The 20,839-nt window shown below is 37.4% G+C and overlaps 1 protein-coding gene and 1 pseudogene across 1 annotated transcript; both read right to left on the bottom strand.

The window, feature by feature from the left end:
* Positions 1–19,531, bottom strand: part of LOC141287954 (NACHT, LRR and PYD domains-containing protein 3-like) — a 55,172-nt pseudogene extending 35,641 nt beyond the window's left edge.
* On the bottom strand, positions 1,614–7,739 carry LOC141287955 (zinc finger BED domain-containing protein 4-like). Its single transcript, XM_073820072.1, has 4 exons — positions 4,627–7,739; positions 3,951–4,462; positions 3,712–3,833; positions 1,614–3,409 (listed from the first exon to the last, which is right to left on the bottom strand). Exons 1-4 carry the CDS (start codon positions 5,400–5,402, stop codon positions 2,900–2,902), a joined length of 1,920 nt encoding a protein of 639 aa, XP_073676173.1. The 5' UTR covers positions 5,403–7,739; the 3' UTR covers positions 1,614–2,899.
* Positions 19,532–20,839: the final 1,308 nt, after the last annotated feature.

Raw genomic sequence — 20,839 nt, 5'->3', positions numbered from 1 at the left:
CAGCGTGGCTGGGTGCAACAGTATCCTGGGAGGAGCGGCGCCACCTACCCTAGGACGCCCAGGCTGGTATCAGATTCCACCTCTCTCTAGTGTTTGCTTAGATTCCTCCGGCAGACTAGTGCCTGTGTGGGAGGGCCTAGTTTTATCCAACTTTTTACAAAGACATTTTAAGCCACACATTTTAGAGGATACCCACTACATGGACAATGGCTGACAGGACATATACGGGACTAGCCTCTTCCCCGGGAGCCGTAGGCTAAGGGGGGGGACTATGTGACACTGTCACACAGGACACATGTTTTAACCTGCTCGATATATTATGATTTTATGTATATTTGAGTTTTAATAGGTTTTCATGTTGTCTTAGCCATTTTATTCCTCTTAACCATTTTAATGTGTTTATGTCTTTAACCCCCTGGGGCCTGAGGTGTTTTGACATGCCCTGACATTTGTGCTTTTTTCAGTATCTTAAAAACATATGAATGGTTAAAGTCAGATTACATTGTAATCAGCACATATTGGGCTACAATAATATGCAAGCAACATTAATGTGCATGTTTGTGTTTTTGAGAAAACTATGTTTATGCGTGGTTATTGAAAATCTAAAGTTTTGAAGTCACTGAAATAAGGCCATGAAGCACATACAGGACATTTCTTTACAACACTTTAGATAATTGGATGTCGTAGGCTAGAATTTTTTCAACCAAATGATGTGAAAATCATCTCGTTCACTCGTTCAGAGAAAACAATATATTGATTTAAATTTTATAAAACATGTTTTGTGATCGAAAGGGATTATTCATAGGTGTGGCAATGGCCCATGAATATTTAGCAATTCACACCTGAAAGACAAAAGGGCCCTCCCTAATGGCCCCATCAATGTCTGACTTGACTATAGCAGGTAAGGAAACAATGTGAAAAGATTCAGAGAAAGGAGTTTTAGATTATTTTTATTTTATTTACTATCACTGTATAAACAAAACATACATAATGAAGGTCAAAGACACATCATTGAGCTCCCTCATCTAACCACACAGATGTGCACAGACTTTGTGGCATTTCTGGAAACTTCTTCTGAATTCTGTTCAACAAATGAAACAAATCTTACCTGCTATTTTGTGTGCCCTTAAAAAAATACAAAAAAAGTCAAAAACTTGTTTTACACTAGAATATCAGTGTAGTTGAACATCTCAAGTTTCTAGTGCTCTGAGAGGAAAACAGTTTGAAGGGACTCAAGGGAAAGAGGGCAGGATTCATCTTTTGAGCAGGTTTGAGATCACTACAAAAACAAAACAAACCAAAAATCATATCAGGATCATCTGTCAGAATACAGTCTATACTCTAGAATTTGTACTAATGTAAAAAAAAAGGACATGTAGTATCTAAGAAACTAATCAGTGTTGGGGTTAGTTACTCAAAAAAGTAATATATTACATATTACATATTACTCTCAAAAATAGTAATGCCTTACTTTACTTTATTACTCCCTGGAGAAAGTAACTAGTTATATTACTAGTTATATTACTAGTTACATTTTTTTTTCTTATTTACTCTATAATTGCCTGCGATGCATCAGATGGAGGGAGAACATACAAAGGAGGAGTGTTCTTTAGAGTCTTTATTACACCAACAACAGATTGGCACTGTTTAGCACAAATAACTACAAACAACTGTACTTGTGCAATCAAGTACAAACAAGTATTAACTTCCTCAATGTTTAACAAACACTGTCTGGTGCAAACAATCAATCAATTTGATAGTCAATTTATAACAAGTCCAAACATATTAACTTCCTCAATGTTTAACAAACACTGTCTAGTGCAAACAATCAACAACTGTACTTGTGCAATCAACTACAAACAAGTATTAAAGGGATGGTTCGGAGTAGATTTGACTTCATTGCTATGCACTCCGAAGCCCATGTAAATACCCCATCCGAAGTTTTTTTTACCTTAGTCGAACATTGAGGGAGATATCAGAGTTTTTTTCGAATGGCTTGCTACAGCCGTACACGGTACATGTGATGTATCTCGTAAATTGCACTACTAAACGTGCACATAATCTTCTGCAAATTTGTAAGTCCACCATGAGTGTTTTAAAAACAACTTTTACCCGATCCCTTCTAGTCTCAAAAACTGACAAAAAATTGACATGCACACAGACACAGTAGGTGGACTTTTACATGCTTATCCCAATCCAGGTAAGTGACGACGACTCGTCACCATTTGTAGTTTTTGAGACTAGTAGTTCTCGGGTAAAAGTTGTTTTTAAAACACTCATGGTGGACTTACAAATTTTCCGATGCAGCGTTTTGTGAGTACATAACCTATTTACACTACTGTAGAAATTTGGTAAGATTACTTGCACGTTTAGTGGTGCAATTTACGAGATACATCACATGTACCGTGTACGGCAGTAGCAAGCCATTCGAGAAACTCTGATATCTCCCTCAATGTTTGACTAAGGTAAAAAAACTTTGGATGGGGTATTTACATGGGCTTCGGAGTGCATAGCATTGAAGTCAAATCTACTCCGAACCATCCCTTTAACTTCCTCAATGTTTAACAAACACCGTTTGGTGCAAACAATCAATTTGATTGTCAATTTATAACAAGTCTAAACATATATTAACTTCTTGAATGTTTAACAAAAACCATCTAGGGAAAAAACTCAAGTATTATTGATTAACAAGTACAAACAACAACAACAACAAAAAATTCCTCAAAAAAATATATCCATAAATAAAAAAGACTGGCCTTACCAGCACTGTGTAGAGGAGAGGTAAAGCAAGTTAAAGTTAAAGCAAATACAGACTCAAAGTAAATAAATGAAAAATACAGTTGGCATTTACTGTAATGCATTTTTCTGGTGCAAAATATGAGCTTCCGAATGTGTCAGCTTATTCGTCAAAGTAGTGGTTATATCTCATAAGGAGGAGTCTCTCAAAGCGCTTGTCTCCTAACCTGTTCCTCCTTGGAGTGAGAACAAGGCTTCCCAGGCTGAATAGCCTCTCCACTGGAGCACTGGATGCTGGTGCTGTATTGTATTTTAAAGATAAGTTCTTAATTCTGGGGAAGTTCTCTAGGACCCCCATCTCTGACCCAGACTTCAGGTACTCCATCACCTCCTTGTCTGGACCAAAAAAACCTGAATCCTGCTCTTCCTCAAACACAAAAAAGTCATCCTCACTACTGCTGGATGCTGGACTAATCTGTGATGGCCTGACCTCATGCTCCTCATTGTGGGGGGCAGCCAGGGGTGAAGCATGACACTCTGTTATCAGCAGAGTCTTTAAGGCCTCTCTCCTGGTCTCTTCCCTCAACCACCTCAGCTTGAACTTCGGCAGAGTGACAGCAGCCAGGAGACCCTCCCTACTTTCCAAAACAGAAGCAAAGCGGGTTTTGATGGCCTGTAAGAAAGAGATTTCTAAAATTAGATTTTTGTCTTAGAGGAAAAACATACCTTCCTGTGGAAGGAGTTGACATGTAAATGATGCAACAGGCATATTGACTATACAAGGTCTTCAGAAACACAGTACCAGAATACAATTCTTACATTCTCTAAGACCCTATTTCAGTGTGTAATTTAGAAGACTGTGATAATGGAAGCATCTGTGATAGTGGAGAGATGTGCAATTGTGCATATGACAGGCTTCTCTCATATCACACAAAGTTACAGTCAGTAAGTCTTAAATACACACTCACAGCCTACCTGCACTATGACATCAGGCAGTTTTGCCATCATCTCGGAGAGGCCGGGACGCAATGCCAAGGTCTTTGACATCAGAGACTCCAGTGTCGGTAATAGATTGCCATAATAACAATCATTTTCCCCTGGAATGAAGGAATAGTAATCAAGGAATGAATTACTTGTTTGATTCAAATGTTTAACATTCAAAAAAAGGAAAGGCAAGAAGCCACAGGTTTACATTAACCTATACTTTATCTCACCTTGTAAACGGTCCAAAGCTTTTGTAAGCGGTTTTGTGACTGTGCAATACTCTACAAGGAATTTGTACTCTCGCTCGGAAAAGGCTCGTACACCTAACTGACTGCAGAGAGTTGTCAACTGTGGTATGGATATCTCAGTTATTCGTGCAACTGCATTGTGGAAAGAGTTCCATCTCGTCACTGTAGGCACCACAAGCTTTTTTCCACAAAGGCTTTGCACTAGCTCTGCAGCTACTGTAGACCGACTGGCCTTAGTCCAGAGGGCAGAGCACTTTGCAGTGGCACTTCTGTAAATTGTTTTGTTTGTCACTGTCAACCATTTTTCAATATCAACAGTTGATATTAAATTAAGTGTGTGCGAGGCACATCTTAAATGAGGGGGGAGAGTAAAGTGTCCTGGGTCTTGTTCCGTGGAGAGCACTTCTTGTACGTCGGTAAATGACACTTCTTCATCCTCCCCTGATCCCTCATCCTCTGAATCGGATGCTGCTGCTGGCTTGGGCTCATACTCCCTGAATGTGAGAAGTGAAAGAAGAAAAAAACTATAATGTGTGGCCTATTCAATTAAAATGTAATCATATCATGTGTCTTCTTGATTAATGCAATCAAATTAAACAGTTCATTAACTTATACATTTGCAAATAAGTACAAGTAAGTACACTATTATTCAACTGACCTGAAAGCCTTAACAAAATTCGATCCATTGTCTGTGACTGTTGCTGTGACCTTCTCCGACAGTCCATAAGATGAGTGAACCTGCTCAATTTCAGTGGCCACAATGTCATATGTGTGTCGTCCTTTGATTCTTTTGCAGGCAAGGGCTGCTTTTTCACGATGGAAGTTGCTTGGATCAATCCAATGGGCAGTCATGCCTATGTAGCTTTTGTTGTGACAAGTCCAGATGTCAGCGGTCGTTGACACATACTCAATGGTCTCAAACGTTTTCTTCAGCTCACTTTCCATCATAGCGTAACATTTATCTATGTACATTGCGAAGGTTTTCCTGTCGAGAAACGGCTGGTCTGTCCCTGCTATCTGTATTTTGCAGATTATCTTTCGAAAAGACAGCGATTCGACGGTAGAAAGAGGTAACATTTCTTCTACTACATAGGAGGCAACAAGCTTATTTATCTCGGATTTTGATGTTGGTAGTACTTTATGTTCAAATGAAAGTTTTTGCTGCTTGTGGGGCTGCTCGTTCATGTCACTCTGTCGCTTTGCAACGAGCTTGATGTGTCCGTGCTGTCGCTGGAGGTGCTTCTTCAAGTTGGAGGTAGAGTTAAAAGAGGTGGAGAGCAGCTTTCTCCCCGGGCAGAGTGTGCACTTCACCGTCAAGTTATTTTCCTTCCGTTGAACATATTCAAAATAATAACTGAATCTCCACCCGTCGAAACTAGGTTTCTTTTGCTGAGAAGCTTCCTCTGAAAATGAGCTTGCTGTTGACGCTTCCATTTTTTCCCCATCTATCTTTGCGCGTGCCGCTCTACTGCCGGCTGCAGGGTGTCGACCAATCGGTGATGGAAAATGATACCTCGTGCCAAATCCAGACCAATCACTGTTCCATTCTCGCCCCCTCCCCTTCCCTTTTGTTCTCTGTGTTGTCGTGTGCCTTGTGTGTGATGAAGATGCTACTGGCAAATGTAACGCAAGTAACTACCTCGGGAAAACTGTAATAATATTACTTTTTCAGACGAGTAATGCCTTACACTACTAGTTACTGAAAAAAGTAATATTATTACAGTAACGCGTTACTTTGTAACGCGTTACACCCAACACTGGAAACTAATAATTATCGTTTAGCACTATATTACTAATAAACGTGATGTAAACACACATTCAGTGTAAGCACTCATATTACTTTTACACTGTTATACAATAAAATAAATAAATAAAGTATGATTCTACATTCATAAAGATATCGTCATAAATGCATCTCACAGTCATAATCACATCGTCTTTCTAGAACATTATAAATATCCTGCCATTGTAAGAGATGCAATGCAATCAAACGTACTTCATAATGTTTCATTTGATAAAGTCAGGAATTTTAATTTGGAATAAGTCTAACTAGTAAAATGTGTACATGTTTTGTCAAAGTAAATAACAGCGAAAGCTAGTAGGAAAATGAAAGTAAGACTTACTCATGTAAATGTCTCCTCCTGCTGGGTTTGCGTCGCATCGCGTCCTTCTTAGGATTGAGGTACATATAAATCTTATTCCTCACAGCATGTCTTCATTCAGTAACAAACTGTAACCAAGATGAACTTGAAGTCATGTTGCTTTGTTGCGGTGATGTGGGAGTTTCCTCGTGTACAGATAATCCGGTCCTTGCCTCGCTAGTAGCACATGGCTAATTTGCATGGCAAAAGATTTCGCGATAGTGGGCGCGGTCACATTAGAGATAATTAGTTGGAACTGGATAGACTAGACATCTCCTTGGTTTCATATAGATTAATTTATCACAGATTATTTGTTTTTGATAAAACTTACTTTGTTTAAAAGCATAAATCTCAAGCTTTCAGTAGATACCACGTTTATGTTTGTGTGCTAAATATTCACCGTGTTTGAATGATATAAGTGATGCATTTCTAAAAGCAGTTCACGGAGACAGAGAAAACAGAAATCACCCTGTTTGTTTTCTTTATTCTAAATAAAAAAACACAACTTTCTGCTGTTCTTTTGAGTGTGCCCAAATAAAAGTACACGCTTTACAGTTTCCATTGATGTATATCTCTAATGTGTATGACTTAAACCGACAGAGCATTTTTAGTGTCTTTTGCGCTGATCTTAAAAAAAGTAGGTTGGTCACGCCGGCGTGACCGTCGGCCCCAGGGGGTTAAATGAGTCTGGGTCTGCCTGTCATGTGATCAGTCACATGACAGGAATCAGGAACAAAACAGTATAAAGGAGGCAGCATGTCAAACAATCAGGGTCACTGACCAAACACTGGATTGTGGAGTTTCTTTTAAGGACTTACCATTCCAGCATCACTTTTATTGGACAACACTTCTTTGGATTGTATATACACCGGTGGACACTTTTTACTTGGAGCTTTCAACCAACTAGGATTCTTAAGGACTGTTTTAGGGTATGATTTGAATGGACAATCTGCTTTTAACAGCCTAAGTTATTCTGGTTTTACTGTGTTGTTTTAGTTCCTTGTGAATATTGTAAATACATTTATTTATTCACTTCACTTTACTTTTGTCGTTGTCTTATCTTTTTAAAACACTTATTTTACCTCACACAGCCTAATCTGACCCCTTTTAAATCTAAGTAACATCTACCAATAAGGCCGATCGTTACACATTCATTTTGACAACTATGCAAATATTTTGAAATTTCACACAAAAATACTATGGATCAGAGCCCCGAAAGTATGACTAGTTCATGAATCAACAGCGGCCTTACGCGTACCTAGAATCCGATATGCAAGAGTGTCATTGTTACTATTACTCTGATCGTCTTTACTTTCACATTAGTGCGAGGGTTTGTTTCATGCAGTCAAGAGATGAAGTAGAGACCCGTTTTTCCGCGGGGGTATAGGTTACTTTTATGTGGGCTTTTGCTGGTGGGAGTGGGACAAAATAACATACATTTCTGCAGGAGCGGGACAAAAAAATCAGTCCCTTACAGGTCTCTGATGATGTTTGCGTTCCGCGGTTGAAAGTTTTGAGCCGCCGTTCAGTCTGTATGCGATGAGGCTTGCTGCGCCGAGTCCAAAGCAATCAATCACAGAACACGAAAGAGGCCGTGCTTTAACCATTTTAGGATAAAATTTAAGTTAATTTTAAGCCATCTCGCGGGCCACCGGTTGAGAATCCCTGCTCTATGTGACTTTCTGGACACGCCCCGGTCTATGTAGTGTTGTGATAGTCTACGTCATTCACGCAGCAGTGAAGGGAGACGTGCTTGCGAAACAGTTCAGAGGGGAGAAAACAATCTAACAATATCTTCCACTTTCTAAATAATAAGAGTATTGTATGTCTACTAATAATTATAAAGAAATAAATCGGGATTTACCGATGCAGATATGTTAGAAACGATGCATCGCGATACAAATGCCAATTTGTATCCGATGCGCACTTTTTAAACCGATGCATCGCATCGTTAACGTTTTAAACCGATGCACCGAGTGAATCGGGGAATCTTCCCATCCCTAGTACATTTTAGTGCGTATTGAGAAAGGGGGCCAGAGTAAAGTGAACTATTTTGCACTTTGTTATGATACAGTAGAAGGTATAGGGTATCCAGACGTCAGGTCGCTTTATGCTACACTAAGGCTAAAAAAACCTTAACTTAATTTTTGAATAATCCCCTAGGACATGCTGCCACCTACTGGTTAAAAATCCAAAAGCGTAATTATGAAAATTTGTCATATCACATTATCGAAAATGTACATCTAGTGTTTAATATCTTGTGCATCTTAATGTTATTTTGATTAATTGCTAAGAAGATTTGGACATTCTCCAATTCAGTGATGATTTTTATGCCCTGCATGATGCTACCATTCATGTTTAAATACATTATATGGGACAAATATGAATATGTAATGTAATCACCCATTTCATGTCATGGACTGATTTAAACATTTCTTTAATGGTGGTTAGGTCAGAATCCTGATTTCATTTGGGAGAAAAGCAGTATTAAATCTTGTCATTGTACTGCAACAATGATATTGCCGATATAAATGTGTGTTTTATATAATATGTGTTGCAGGTAATCATGGATTTTATTGAAAATGTTACCAAGGCGTACATCAATTGTGGCAAGTACATGCAGGCCAAACTACCCCTGAAAAGTAAAACCCTGCAGGCCATGTCCTCCATCGATCCTGTGGTGAGGGGCCATTCACAGGCTGTTATCCAGCTGAAGGAGTTGGCTATTATCATGAAGCACTTGGTGCCCACAGAGAGTGACCCCAGCATGGAGATCCTAAGGTACAATGTGGACCCCCACCTGGCCAACTATGAAGACGGAGATGACATTGTGAAGTGGTGGACCCATGTCATAAGTGTGGGAAAGTATCCAGCCCTCACGCAGGTCATCAGAGGTGCCTTCTCCATCTTCCATGGGCCACTAGTAGAGTCCTCTTTTAGCCTAATGGGTGATGTGTTTGACAAGAAAAGTGCCAACATGAGGATCTCTACCTTTAATTCTGTGCAAACAGTTAAATACACCCTAAGATCAAGGCGGCGGACAGGAATCACCATGTTCAAGAGGGAAGATGTGAAACTTGAGCCAGTGGACAAAACTGTCTGCCGCAACATCAGGGCTGCAGGGAAAAAGGATAAATCCTACAGAGAGAAGAGAATTGAGGAAAGGAAGAAGAGGCAGGCAGAGTATGGCTGTAGAGCTTCCTGCAGAAGTGCTGAGAGGGCCAAGACCACTGCTCAAGCAGAAGAAATGCAGGCACACCTGAGACATGTGGCAAAGCAGAAAAATGCAGCTAGACGCAAGGCCCTGGAGGCATTGGTGATAGCAAGGAAGAAGAAGAAAGTGTAGAGAGCTGGAAGAAGTGCACTGTACTGAAGGGACTGGCACAATAGTCTAATAAGTTCTATTTTGGAATAAAATTTACGTTCAATTTTCCAACGTTGTCTCAGTGTTCTTTAATAATCTCTATGTACTAAATTCCTTATTCGTTTTGTAAAGGTAGTCTTGTTATTGGGCATGTGACCAAGTTGTGCGTGTACAGAGTAGGGCTGCACGATTAATCGCACGATGTTGCGAGGCGCGTTTAGTAAATGAAGCCGCTACTTTGATTAGTAGTAAATCTCCATCACGTGCGTTCACCTGCGTTCAGCTGGAGCGGCAATTAATACACAGAGCCATAAATCACTTGTCAGTGATTTACGGCGGGGTGTTTTAATTGCCGCTCCAGCTGAACGCAGGTGATGGAGATTTACTACTAATCAGCTCTTCATCCTCTGCTATCTTCCGTGAGTGGTAAATGTGCGTGCTTGAATGTAGGGTAGAGCGACGCACAAACTAACACAGGGTTAGTTGACTTCCCGCTTCCTGCTTCCTGTCAGGCCGCGTGTTTACACGGCGTTGAGTGTTGGTTGTAAATTGCATTTGGACTCATTTTACTGGCGTAAATTTGATGATTTACGGATCCCAAATTCAAACGCCTTATTCACAGTATGAGTCGGCATAGGAAAAACGCGTCAGAAAACAACGAGGACGTAAAAAAGTCCATCGATCTTTTGTTCGAAGAAGTAACTGCTGTCCGGAGGCAGCAGGAACACCTCCTGGCCCTAGTGGAGGAGGTGAAAATGTTACGCATCCAAATAGAAGTCAAAGACAAACGGATTGTGGATTTGGAGCAGAGGGTGAACGAGCGCGAGCAATACTCCAGTATGAACGACCTGGTCATCACCGGTCTACCGATCAAACCACGCTCGTATGCACGCAAGGTGGTTGGGGACAATGGTGAAGAGCCAGAGCTGGAGATGCACTCAGTGGAGCAACAGCTAGAAAGCTTTCTCCAAAGTAAAGGAGTGGAGCTAAACTTGGATTACATCGAAGCATGCCACCCTCTACCCAGGAAGAGCAACAAGAAACCCGCAGTCATCATTCGATTTGTCAATAGGAAGAATAAAACAGCATTATTGAAGCAAGGACGCAAACTCAAGGGAACAAATGTTTACCTGAACGAGCACTTGACAAAGAAGAATGCTGAAATAGCCTGGAAAGCAAGAGACCTCAAGAAACAACATAAAATCCAACACACATGGGTAAACAACTGTAAAATTTGTATTAAGTTGAATGGCTCAGCGAAGGAGGCCAAGATTCTCACCGTGAGACATTTGGAAGAACTGGACGAGTATCAATGAACGTAAAGAGTCAACGCATATTCCGACGTGTATACATCAAGGTAACCTCTGACTTAGTTGATCTATGATAATAACAGTATGTCCAATTTAAAGGACAATAATACTGAACTATTGCAGAGAATCCATGAACTCCAACTGCTGGACCTGAATATGTTTAGATATACAGAATACAATAATCATGACACAGAGACAGACATTGACCCGGACAATAATTTTCTTTCTTTTGCTAATATTAACTGTAAGTATTATACTAATGCACAGTATAATACAAACTTGACTACAAAGGGTAAACTGTCTATTATCCATTTTAATAGTCGAAGTATGTACTCCAATTATAGTGAAATACGTGATTATCTAGAGTCATTTGTTCATCCTTTTAGTGTCATAGCAATATCTGAAACGTGGTTTAATGATGACAAAGGAATCAATTTCGAAATAAATGACTATGACCTAAACTACATCAATAGACAAAACAAAACAGGTGGTGGTGTAGCATTGTATGTCCACAAAACAATGCAGTCTTCAATAGTAAATAGTTTGTCAATAGCACTTGACAATGTGATGGAATGTGTAACTATTGAACTAAAAAATGAAAAGCAAAAGAATATTATCATAAGTTGTGTCTACAGGTCACCTGGATCAAGTGTAGACTTATTTAATGAATGCATGGAGAAACTGTTTTGTGAAGTTACAAATAAGCCCTTATTTTTATGTGGGGATTTCAATATTGACCTTTTGAAATCAAACAAACACAAACCTACCTGTGAATTTGTGGATAGGATGTACAGTATGTCCCCATTTCCATCAATCACAAAGCCCAGCAGGATCACCTTTCACAGTGCAACGTTAATTGATAACATCTTTACTAACAACTTTTTAAACAATACTGTTAATGGTCTATTGATCTGTGATATCACTGACCATTTACCAGTCTTTACTATATATGACTGTAATGTTAGTAAATGTAATAAAACCTGTAATGTGAATTATAGACGAATACAAACTGAGGAAGCTATTAATGGGTTTAATGAAGAATTAAGGTCACATGATTGGAACACTATTTATGGAGAGATGCAGACTGATGTGGCTTACAATAATTTTATAGAAATAATTATTTCCTTGTATAACAAGCACTGTCCCATCAGAGTATTTAGTAAACCGAAAAGAAATTTAAAATGCCCTTGGATTTCCAAAGGCCTGCTGAATGCATGTAAGAAGAAAAATAATCTTTATAAATTGTTTGTTAAATCGAAAACCAAAGAAGCTGAGAATAGATACAAACTGTACAAAAATAAATTGACAGCTGTAATGAGAATGGCGAAAAAACAATATTATGGAAAACTATTAGTAGCTAATAAATCAAACATAAAAAGAACCTGGGCAGTATTAAATAGTATCATTAAGCAAGGATTTAATAAAACGGATTACCCGGAATATGTTGTTGACTCTAATGGAGAAAACTATGACATAAATACATTAGTAAATGATTTCAATAATTTTTTTGTAAATATTGGTCCTGATTTAGCAGCTAAAATTCCAAATCAAGAATTGGAGCTGAACTTTGAAAGAAACGACCATACTATTTTCCTCTCTTCTGTCAGTGAGTGTGAAATAATGAATATCGTGCAAAAATTAAAAAACAAGTTATCCACAGACTGTCACTCGATCAGTATGGTACTAATAAAAAAGATAATTACAAGCATTATAAAGCCTCTAACATATATCTGTAACCTGTCGCTTAAAAATGGCTGTGTGCCAAGAAAAATTAAAATTGCCAAGATTATACCATTGTTCAAAAATGGAAATAGGAATCACTTTACTAATTATAGACCCATTTCACTCCTTCCCCAATTTTCAAAAATCCTTGAAAAGGTTTCTGACAAACGGTTAGAAAATTTCATACATAAGCATAAGCTAATTAATGAAGGACAATATGGGTTTAGACCCAATAGATCCACTTCAATGGCCATAATTGATGCTACAGAAGAAATATCGAAGGCATTAACAAATAAAAAACATGCAATAGGAATTTTTATTGATTTTAAAAATGCGTTTGATACCATTAACCATGATATACTACTTAAGAAATTAGAGCGATATAGAATACGGGGGGTGGCTGGGAAATGGGTGAAAAGCTATTTGAGCGACAGAGTACAGTATGTGCAAATGGGTGAGCTTTCTTCTGGATGTCTTGACATTGCTTGTGGTGTTCCCCAGGGGTCTGTATTGGGCCCCAAATTGTTTAATCTGTATATTAATGATATTTTTAATGTTTCTCAGTTGGTTAAATGTGTATTGTTTGCTGATGACACAAATATTTTCTACAGTAATGTCAGTTTGGAACGACTCATTAGCGTTATAAACAAAGAATTAAGTAAATTAAAAAAATGGATGGAAAGTAACAAATTATCCTTAAACCTAGACAAATCTAAAGTGATGTTTTTTGGAAAGTATCAAGCCATTTCACAGAAATTGGTTGAGATAGATGGAGTTCAAATTGAAAATGTTCAGGAAATAAAATTTTTAGGTGTAACGATAGACCAGAAGTTAAGTTGGAATGCCCACATTAGACATATAACTACTAAAGTCTCCAAAAGCCTTGCTATAATTAGTAGAGTTAAACATATCCTTGATCAAAATGCACTCCATACCTTGTATTGTTCTTTAATTCAGCCATATTTAATCTACTGTGTAGAGGTATGGGGTAATAATTATAAAAATGTAATACAACCACTTTTTTTGCTACAGAAAAGGGCTGTACGAATTATACACAAGGCTGCTTATTTTGAACACACAAATCCTCTCTTTCTTAAATCAAAGTTATTAAAAATACAGGACCTCGTAAAATTATATAATGCACAGTTCATGTTTAAAGTATATCACTGTTTATTACCTGTGAACATTCTAAACATGTTTTCTCTTAAAGAGCAGTCGTACAGTTTGAGAGGTTTTGGGAACTTTGTGGTCCCATTGGCGGGTTCCACCAGGAGGAGTTTTTCTATGTCTGTATGTGGGGTTACTTTGTGGAATAATTTGGGGCTTGAATTTAAGCAATGTCAAGGCATTCACATTTTCAAACGTCTTTACAAACAAAAGGTCTGGTCTCATTATAATGATTATGAGGTTTGATTGTATTCATGTTGTGTGGAGTGTTGGATTAGTTATGTACCCTTGTGGTATTCCATCTACCATTGTGGTATTCGATATTCATTGTTACCCGAGGTAATATCTGTATGGATATGTATAGTGTGTATGTGTGGTTTTGCATATGTGCAACTATAATACTGTTTCTTAATGAGGTATAATTATTACTATTATTTATTGTATATATAAATAATTTTAGAGATAGTTGAAAAAGGAAGCAGCTATTTTGTTTGTTTGTATTCTTTGACAGACTGAGGTGGGGTTCAATAAGTTTTACTTTTCCCCACTCCATTTCAAGTATAAGTGATAAGTGATAAGTGATTATCACTTCTGCTGCTGTCATACTATTTGCTATTTGCTTGAAATAAAACATTAAATAATAAAATTAATTGTAACACACGTGGTTCAAATATTTCCACACATGCTAGCATAACCAAATTTACTACATTTACTAGTTGCCATAGCAACACTATGCAGAGAAAAAAGAGTGCCAAAATTCAAAAGTCTTTTGAAGATATCGCTGAATATGTATTTTACCATAGTAAAAGTACTTTTATGGCTGAAGTAAACTTTTAATTTCAGTTTTTAGTATTCATTTAAAATTAGACAAATCTGCTATTATTTTAATCTCCAATTTGTTATTTATCACTTTAGATAGTTTATTAATGCTTCGCAAACCAGCAGAAGACACTTACCTCCTTTAAACTCCAGTCGCGCAGATGGGGAACATTGTAACACTGTGTGACAATATGCCCTGCTGTAATTAAACTATGCTATTCTATGACATTAGCCATGCAATTTACACTACTTACTTCTAAGGATTTTAATAAGAAACCACAAGAAACAGGTGAATAAAGGCTGACAATCAATGTATAATGTTCAGAAGTTATCATTTCTAGAAATGTAAAGTATTTTGGCTGGTTTATGTGTGTGGTGTTCTGTGAGAGCTGTGTGTGGAGGAGTGGAGTGTTCTTCTGAATGTCTAAATGTGTTTCATCTATTTGTCCACATTGTTTTGAACTACTGTACAGCTGTGTGTTGTGATCAGGGCCGTTCAAAGCATTGTTGCGATGTGTTTATTGTCAAACTCCAAAATTAGATTATTATTATTTATTTATTTTTTAAAACGTCATCACTTTATTTGAAAAAGTTAACGCATGTATTTTATTGACAAAATATTTTAGTTTGTTGTGTATATTTTTTTTCATTCGATCAGATAACATTTTAAGCTGTCATATGGTCGTGTTACAACATGCCCCTCAGATGTTACAATGTACCCCACCTACGGGGCATGTTGTCACGTTTCACTTCCTTTCTTTTGAGGTAAATAAAGAAAAACATATACACTGTAAATATGAAACAAAGCGATATATTTGTACTAGACGAGTGAAAATAATGTGGATAAAAACTGTACTCTGAACCCCACGTGGAGTTACATAAACCGCGAAATTCAAAAAGTGTTCGGTTGTGCTCCGCGCTCCCCTAAATGAATGTATCTTTCTATTAGTGATGCTGCGATTGATCGTCCGATATTGGCTAAAAATGGCTTGATCGGCGAACCCCAAAAGCGCCGATCAAAAAAGCCGATCACTTGACGTAAATTACTCGCGCGACTTTTTCATGCACGCAACACAGGTAAACAACAGCAGAGCGGAGCTTACCAGTGGCAACATGATTTCTCCTGTCTGGAAGTTTTTCAAACTAACCGATAAAGACTAGTGTGGGGAGATATGCTCAATTTTCATATCGTTCTATCGTTAGCCTGTGAGATCACCCATACACAACACTATCGTGCTAAGTTATTTAATAATCTCTATGTACTAAATTCCTTATTCGTTTTGTACAGTAAGGGTAGTCTTGTTATTGGGCATGTGACTAAGTTGTGCGTGTACAGAGCGCTGACTGTAGTTTTGCCTTTTTACTTTCGGTTTCATTCTCTGCTATCTTCAATGAGTGGTAAATGTGCGTGCTTTAATGTAAATGAATGTATCTTTCTATACCCGTCATATTGCAATAATGTTACCGCTGTATGTCTGATTGCTGTCATCAGTTCATGTTGTAGTTCAATTCATATAGAATGAGGAGAAACGGTGCGAGTGTAATTCATGTGCGTATGTTTAGCGCCATTTTATCACATCATAATCTAATTAACGTATAAAGATGTTACTGAGGTGAATGTTTATGTTTCCTATATACAGACGGATTCTGATATATCGTATTTATTTCACTCCACATTTTACTACCTTTATCCTAATGACTGTGCAATGCTGGATAATATAATCCTTACATCATCTTAAAAAGCAGCTACAAATAACAAGCAAAGATCATTTACATTATCAAAGAACTTCATCACTAACTAGTGTAGCCTATTCTAGTGTGAGGTGCACTTTAAAAAACCCTCCTGTTATAATCAGTTTATCTATCTACACTGTATGATGAATAAATCTCTTCCCCATGCGGCACGTTAAGGCGATGTGGCCACTCTATGCGTGTGTTTATACAGCGGCAAGTTTCTGAAGCATCCTAGAACCGACTCTCTGCACTGCATCGCTAAAGTTAGGCGCCTTTTTGACGGATAATAATAATAATCGTCTTGCTATCGTCAAAGGCATCAGCAACTGGCGATATCTCTAACTATCGTCGATACACGATACTATCGTCTACAACCCTAACTTGGTGGTTCTTCAAGATCTTAACTGTAGCCTATTTCTACAGTTTTTTTTTTCAATATAGTTAAATTAGGGTTAGTTTCATTTCTACAAATGGTGCAAACTCTGCTCGATTATAGATAAAAGATTCCCATTCCCCTGCCATTCTGTGATCGGTAATCGGTCCCAAAAATGCTGATCGGAGCATCTCTAGTGCATATAGTCCACTGAGTGCTTTCACAAATGTGTCTCTGTGTGACCAACATTATATATGTTAAAATATCAGACATAGATTTAAAAAAACCTATAAACAATGTCCGAAAATAATTTCTCACATTGCAGAAAATACTATGAACACTATTCTGATGATATAAAATGCCATAATCATATGTTTATACAAAATATGATACCTGAGTTCAGGCTGTGTATCTCCACTCTTAAAATTCAATGGATTACCCATAGACGCTTCACTCCTCAGAGACACACAGCTGGGCTTCTGCTGAAATGAACTATAACAAAACAGATTTAGTCTGATGATAATCATGAATTACATGTTTTCATCAAAGAGCACTTCACGAGGAGGCTTTATGGTCCTTTTGTTTGAATAACATTTAAGTTTTATCATAAAAACAGACACAAAAAGCCCGATGGAGACTCGCATCTAGTATCATTGAAGGAGATTTAATACAATGTTTATTCAAAGTACCTGCATCCTGGAGAAACATCTTCATCTCTGGATGTTTGTGTGTCATCCATAATGAACCAGAATCTGATCTCCAGCACTGACTCTGAATGGAAATGACAAACAAACACAATAATTCAGCTGAACGGATCCGGAAACAGAATGAAGAGCGGCGTTCACTCAAATACACAATGATAGTCGTGTATTAACAAATGATCAAATAAACCACAGACAGCACGAAACGGTAATTAAACCCAGGGGCGCCGCTAAGGGGGGCTAAGTTAGGACGATTCTAAGGGCCCGTGCCCTTTAGGGGCCCCCAGAGATCTGCTTTGGTGTGGTAGGGGGGGCCCAAACTCATATTTTGTCATAGGGCCCAAAATTGCGAGCGGCGCCCCTGATTAAACCTAATAAAAAGTTAACTTGTCTAAGAATGTTAAATGTCAAACTCATATTAAAAATACACGTCCTTCAGAGAAAACATAAATGCGTCAGGCACCTGTAGTGTCTCAGGAGCTCGATCACTTATTTTCAGATTCAGAAAATCCTCCAACTTTGACTGCGGTCACGCCAGCCACACTTTTTTTGGTATGAGCGTGTAATCGCGCACTTACGGTATGGGAGCTGAGAGCGGTCAAAATGGATGTAAAGACGCTGTCGGAACGTTTCCTTTTTACTTTAGCTGATATAAACAAACGCATGCATGTGTATATATTTATGTTCTTGCAAAATGAAACAAAGTCATTTTTTTGTTTCCCTGTAACAGACCAACCAAACGTTTTCAGTAATAAATATGATTTTGCACATTAAGTGAAAGAATATACTTTAAACTTTGGATTGATATTCTCTTAATTTCTTGCAAAACTATAACATTAATTACTTGAAAATGGGACATGATGTAAAAGTGCAAGGATGCTTGGGTGAATTTGCCTTTTTTCTCTCTCCAAAACTATACAGTAAAATGACTTGAAAATTAATACAGTAATAGACTGTGAACAAGAATCAATTGAGAAAATGAGCAAACCTATAAAGGAAAACTTTTATGAATGTCTGAAAATGGGAAATGGTGTAAATGCTTAGTTTTTGGGCTAATTTGCCATTTATTTTCTCCAAAACTATGCAGTAAAATCACTTGAAAATGACTTTTCAATTTCACTGAAAATGAAAACCTATGATGGAAAAAGAAATGGGAAATGGTGTTTTTTTTTTTTTTTGGATGATTTGCCATTTATTTTCTCCAACAGTCCAACATACAGCAAAAGCAGTAATATTTTGAAATATTTTTACTATTTAAAATAACTGATTTTGAATATATTTTAAAATGTATTTTTTGTGATCAAACTATTTTTTTAGCATCATTACTCCAGTCTTCTCTGTCACAAGATCCTTCAGAAATCATTTTAATATGCTAATTTTATTTGTATTATTATGATCAATATTTAAAAAAGTGGAGTATTTTTGTCAGGATTCTTTGATGAATAGAAAGATCCAAAGATCAACCTTTATCTGGAATAAAAGTTTTTGTAACATTATACACTATACCATTCAAAAGCTTGGAGTTGTGTTTTTTTTTTAATTAATCAAAATTGATGATAAAGGCATTTATAATGTTACAAAAGATTTCTATTTAAAAAAATGTTGTCCATATGAACTTTCTATTCAACAAAGAAACCTGAAAAAAAAAAAACTACGCAGCTTTTTTCAACATAATAATAATAAATGTTTTTTGGAGCAGCAAATCAGTAGGCTATATTAGAATGATTTCTGAAGGATCAGGTGACGTTAAAGACTGGAGTAAAGATGCTACAATTTCATCCATAAAATACCAGAAATAAATTATATATATTATATATATATATATATATATATATATATATATATATATATATATATATATATATACACACACACACACACACACACACACACACGCATGCGTTTGTGTATATCAGCTAAAGTTAAAAGGAAACGTTCTGACAGCGTCTTTACATCCATTTTGACCGCTCTCAGCTCCCATACCGTAAGTGCTCGATTAGACGCGCATACCAAAAAAAAGTGCGGCCGGCGTGACCGTGTGTTTTTAAGACGCGGCTGGCGTGACCGCAGTCTTTGACCTCAAGTATCTACGAGATTAATGGCTTAGCTTTTATAAATGTTCTTAAGAAACACTTACTGAAACTCGTATTGTAGAGGACCGTTTCTGGCTGTTCAAAAGGCGAAACGCTCTGGACATTCAGGGCCAATTCCAAACGAAAGTGAGCAACTTGATCCCTTCACGGAGAGCCCTTACATAAGTCCACTAAGCGAAGGCAACATTCCTTCTTCTCCTTCTTCTTTGGAGTTTATTGGCGGTTGGCAAACCAACTTGTAGGTGCATTACTGCCACAGACTGGACTGGACTGGACTGAGGACAGGAAACATGCTTATAGGATTAACATAATACGTATGAGAATTCAAGAGAAAAATAAAATAAAAAAAACGAGTAAATTATTTTACTTAATTCCGTTTCTTTAATAAACTTAAAAATAATATCATATATAGCTTTTTCCTTTACTATACCTATTATAGAAAAATCTTTATGCTCAGCTTTAATTGACTAAATAAAATGCCGTCTTTCATTGTTGTATTTCCTGCAGTCAAGTATTACATGTTCAGCTGTCTCTTGCTGACTACAGTGATTACATTCCCCTGTTGGGTGCTTGCCAATTTTAAACAATGTAGGCCTACTATTCAATCCTGCGTGACCTATTCTCAGACGGGTTATAATATTCTCTTCATTTCTGTTCCTGCTCTCTCTCCTCCCAGGACCAACTTGTTGCTGAATATTATATAAGTGTCTTCCTGTTTCAATACCATCCCAGTGTACCTGCCATACCGATTGTGCATATTTCCTAATCAACACTTTAGCTTCTGCTTTACTTAATGGAACTTGTAAATCTATCTGCTTTAATTTTAAAGATTGTTTAGCCAAAACATCTACCTTCTCATTCCCTACTACACCAACATGAGCAGGAACCCAAATAAATTGAATTGATGCACCCATATGCTTTATATTATACAATTTATGGGATATTTCATTAATTATATTCATCCTAAAAGATGATCTGCCAGATTGTATGCTGTCTAGTGCAGAGTAGCTATCAGATGCAATAACATGTTATTCATTCGCTTTTCTTCTGTCCACTGCAGGGCCATTAAAAACTGCCAATAGTTATGTAGCATAAACTGATAAATGATTAGAAACTCTTTTCTTAATGCAGGAATCATTCACTGGAATATACACGGCTGCACTGGCATATCCTGTCTTTGGGTCTTTTGATCCATCCGTAAATAAAAACACTGAATCTTGCAAATGCCTCTCAATATAATTCCGCACTACCACACTAGAGATTGTTTGGATTGATCCTTTATTTCCTGTTGTATACTGAGGTCAACAGTTGGAAAGGGGAATAACCAGGGAGGTATGGAGGATATTGAGACTGCGTTGCTATACTGTACTTGACTTAGTCCTATATTCCTCGCCTTTGCATCACCTATCCACCCAAAACTCATCAAATTTGTTTCATTATGTTCCCA

Source organism: Garra rufa, chromosome 16 (genome assembly GCF_049309525.1).
Source record: "Garra rufa chromosome 16, GarRuf1.0, whole genome shotgun sequence".
NCBI classification, from domain to species: Eukaryota; Metazoa; Chordata; class Actinopteri; order Cypriniformes; family Cyprinidae; genus Garra; species Garra rufa.
The sequence above is the reverse complement of the archived record's forward strand: the minus strand, read 5'-3'. Positions and strand labels throughout refer to the sequence as shown.